Source organism: Jaculus jaculus, chromosome 11, assembly GCF_020740685.1.
Source record: "Jaculus jaculus isolate mJacJac1 chromosome 11, mJacJac1.mat.Y.cur, whole genome shotgun sequence".
In the NCBI taxonomy this organism is placed as follows: domain Eukaryota; kingdom Metazoa; phylum Chordata; class Mammalia; order Rodentia; family Dipodidae; genus Jaculus; species Jaculus jaculus.
This window is the reverse complement of record NC_059112.1, coordinates 20,558,850-20,562,030: the sequence shown is the minus strand read 5'-3', so window position 1 is coordinate 20,562,030 and position 3,181 is coordinate 20,558,850. Positions and strand designations below refer to the sequence as shown.

The window sequence follows — 3,181 nt, the reverse complement described above, 5'->3', positions numbered from 1 at the left end:
GAGGAGAGGAGTGGGGAGGAGAGGGGAGGAGAGGGGAGGAGAGGGGGAGAGGGGAGGAGGAGGGGAGAGGGGTAGAGCAGAGTGCAGAGGGGTTGGGGAGGGAAGAGTAGAAGTTGGTAAGAGTAGGAGAGAGGAGAGGAGAGGAGAGGAGAGGAGAGGAGAGGAGAGGAGAGGAGAGGAGAGGAGAGGAGAGGAGAGGAGAGGAGAGGAGAGGAGAGGAGAGGAGAGGAGAGGAGAGGAGTCTTTTGCTTTGGCTTTTTGCCTTTTGAGGTTATTTTTTTGGCTCTTTGGAATTTACTTTCTTATTTGTTTTCTTTGGGTACTTTTTGGTGTGGGATTTCTGTTTTTTCTGGCTTGGTTTTGACTTTTGTTTTTTATTTTTATTTTTTATTTTACTTCATTTTGTTAACTATATCTTTCATTTCCTTTTTTACTTTTGTCTTTGTTTTACAAGGTTTTTTTTTTTTTTTGCTTTTGGCTTTTTGCCGTTTGGCTTTCTTTTTTTGGTTCTTTGGAATTTACTTTCTGGTTCATTTTCTTTGGGTAGTCTTTGGTGAGGGATTTCTGTTTTTTCTGGCTTGGTTTTGACTTGTTTTTTTATTTTAATTTTTTATTTTACTTTCTTTTATTAGTTACATAGTTAATTTATATTTTACTTTATCTTTTTATTTGGCATTTGTAGCCTCGCTATTATGTCTCAGAGTTTTGAGGCCCTGCGGTCTCAGTATGAGGACTTCTGTCTCATAGGCTGGGGGGCCTTTACCAATGTGTGGAGAGCCCGCCATCGCCTAACAGGCGTCCCAGTTGCGGTCAAGGTGCTGGAGAAGGCGGAGGAGAACTTTCTCAGCATTAAAGGGGAGGTGGATATTTTGAAAATGACTATGCACCCAAACATAGTGACAATGTTTCAGGTCGTCGAAACGGAAAGTACTATTTTCTTGGTAATGGAATTGTGCGAAAATCAGCTGCTGGAGCACGTCCTTAGCATGGGCTGCCTGCAGGAGGATGAGGCCCGCAAAATTTTCCGTCAAGTTTTGTTGGCCGTCTCTTATTGCCACAAGCGTGGTATAGCACATCGCGACCTCAAGCCGGATAACGTCATGCTTGATGGCAGGGGCATGGTCAAAGTCATTGACTTCGGCCTGGCCGTCAGATTCGTGCCAGGCCAGCTGTTCAGTAAGACATGTGGGGCTTACGCCTACATGTCCCCAGAAGTTGTCTGTGAGCAAGAATACGACGCCTCCAAAAATGATGTGTGGTCCCTGGGGGTCCTTCTCTACTATATGGTCACGGGGACCCTCCCGTTTAAGTACGAGGCACATTGGCAACTCAAACGCAAGATCATCAGAGGGGATTACAGGGTCCCTCAACACCTCTCCGAAGATTTAAGGAACCTGATAGGGCTGCTGCTTACTGCGAACCCAGAGCTAAGGCCCATAGCAATGGGCATTTGGGACCACCCTTGGCTCCAGCCAGGCGAAGGGGGCAGAGGTCATAGTGACCCACTCCCCAGACAGGTGGACACTGGAATCCTGTCAGCTATGAAGCTGATGTCATTTGATGTCGACAACACGCTGGAGTCCGTAAGGCAGCGCAAGTTTGACCAGCTGATGGCAACCTACTGCCTGTTCCAGTATCAGGCACGTAGCAGAATGGGGGCCAAGGGCCAGAACTCACCTGTTCTTCCCGGAAGGACACCTTTCCCTACGCTTACCTATCCTGATGCCTTCCCTCCAACCCCAAAGGGGAAAAACAACGTGGCTGCCCTTCGGACCATCTCTTCATGTGCAAAGCTGCAGGAGAGGCGTGGGCACGGACAGCAGGCGGAGCCCAAGGCTGGCAGGAGCGCTAGTTTACCCAGCATCCACCTGTCTCCCCAAATGCAGGGTCCCAAACGTCTCTGCCCGGTCACCGCTCCTGGCACCCCGGTTGCCCACGGCAAAGGGAGCAGGCCTGGGCTTCGGAAAAGTACCGTGAGCCCTGCCGTGGCCGAAGAGAAGCCCAGTCCATGGACCTGGGGTAGTCACGGCCAAGGGAGCAGGCTGGAGCTCTGGGACCAGATGGCCACCCCGGAGAGCAGCTGCACCGGAGAGGAGCCCGCCCCGAGCCAGGGCCTGCACCGCCGCCGCTGGAGGGCCTTGCGGGGAAGAATCCCAAGGTGCCTGAGAAGATTCTGCTTGTGCCTCTGGCCTTTCCGGAGCTCCCGGGTGGTCCCAATGAAAGCTGGAGACAGCTGTGAAGACTAAGAAGGCCCAAGATGCAGCGGAACGGTGAGGCATGTGCACATCCCGGTGCTGGTAAGCGAAGAAGTCCCTCCTGAGCAGCCTTCGCAAGGCAGCTTTGCTGCAAGCTCCCCCCTTCCTCCTGCGCCCTCCTCTCTCCCACCTCCTCCCCAAGCCTTGAGACAATATATTTGCGTTGATTTCAACCATACAGTGCGTGGTGATTTTTTTTTAACATCTTTTTCAACTAATATGTCTGGGTAAACAATATTTGGTAATTGAATGTGGGAAGCAGCAGCTGTAAGAAAAAAGAGAGAAAAAAAATTCTAAGCAGAACATTAAGGGTGGTGTGTATGTCCGTAAAGTCCAAAGCTGGCCTCCTTGCGTGCGGGTCAGGACTCCCCTCTTCTGTACACAATTCATTTCAGAGTTTATATATGAAGATACATTCAAAAGCTCATCTTTCCAGTGAGTATAGATAGGATTTCCCCTTGTTTGGATAAAATTCATTTCAGTGGCCACAGTCCAAGGAAATAATCAGGTGAGAGGCAGAGGTGGAGAGACAAACATGATGTGGGTTCAGGTCACAATGGGAAGGTCTGTGAAAATGGAGTATGACATAGACCAGGGGAGAAGCAGAGGGAACTGGCGCACCAGGGCCTCAGCCACTGCATTTGAGCTCCAGATGCTTGTGCATGTGTGACACTGCACTTGCATCATCCTTCTGTGTCTGGCTTACATGGGATATGGAAAGACATCGAACATGGGCCCTTATGCTTTGCAGGCAAGTGCTTTAATTGCTAAGCTATCTCTCCAGGCCAGTCCAAGATAATTTATATTTTCACAAGTGATCTATAACTTGCATTGTTGTAAAATAGCTCCTATGGAATCAGACTACCTTGAAAGGTCACAGTTTTCCATTGTGCAAATGTCTATCTTTTATATCCCTTGGCACTGAG

General features: G+C 49.4%; 1 protein-coding gene across 1 annotated transcript; it reads left to right on the top strand.

Annotated features, from left to right (window-relative positions):
* The first annotated feature begins 692 nt into the window (after positions 1-692).
* On the top strand, positions 693-2,246 carry LOC101598781 (sperm motility kinase 4A-like). The gene has a single exon (XM_004658840.2). The coding sequence runs from the start codon at positions 693-695 to the stop codon at positions 2,244-2,246; it is 1,554 nt and encodes a 517-aa protein (XP_004658897.2).
* Positions 2,247-3,181: the final 935 nt, after the last annotated feature.

Excerpts from the sequence above, each read along its gene's own strand:
- LOC101598781 (XM_004658840.2), top strand. The coding sequence starts at position 693 with ATGTCTCAGAGTTTTGAGGCCCTGCGGTCTCAGTATGAGGACTTCTGT.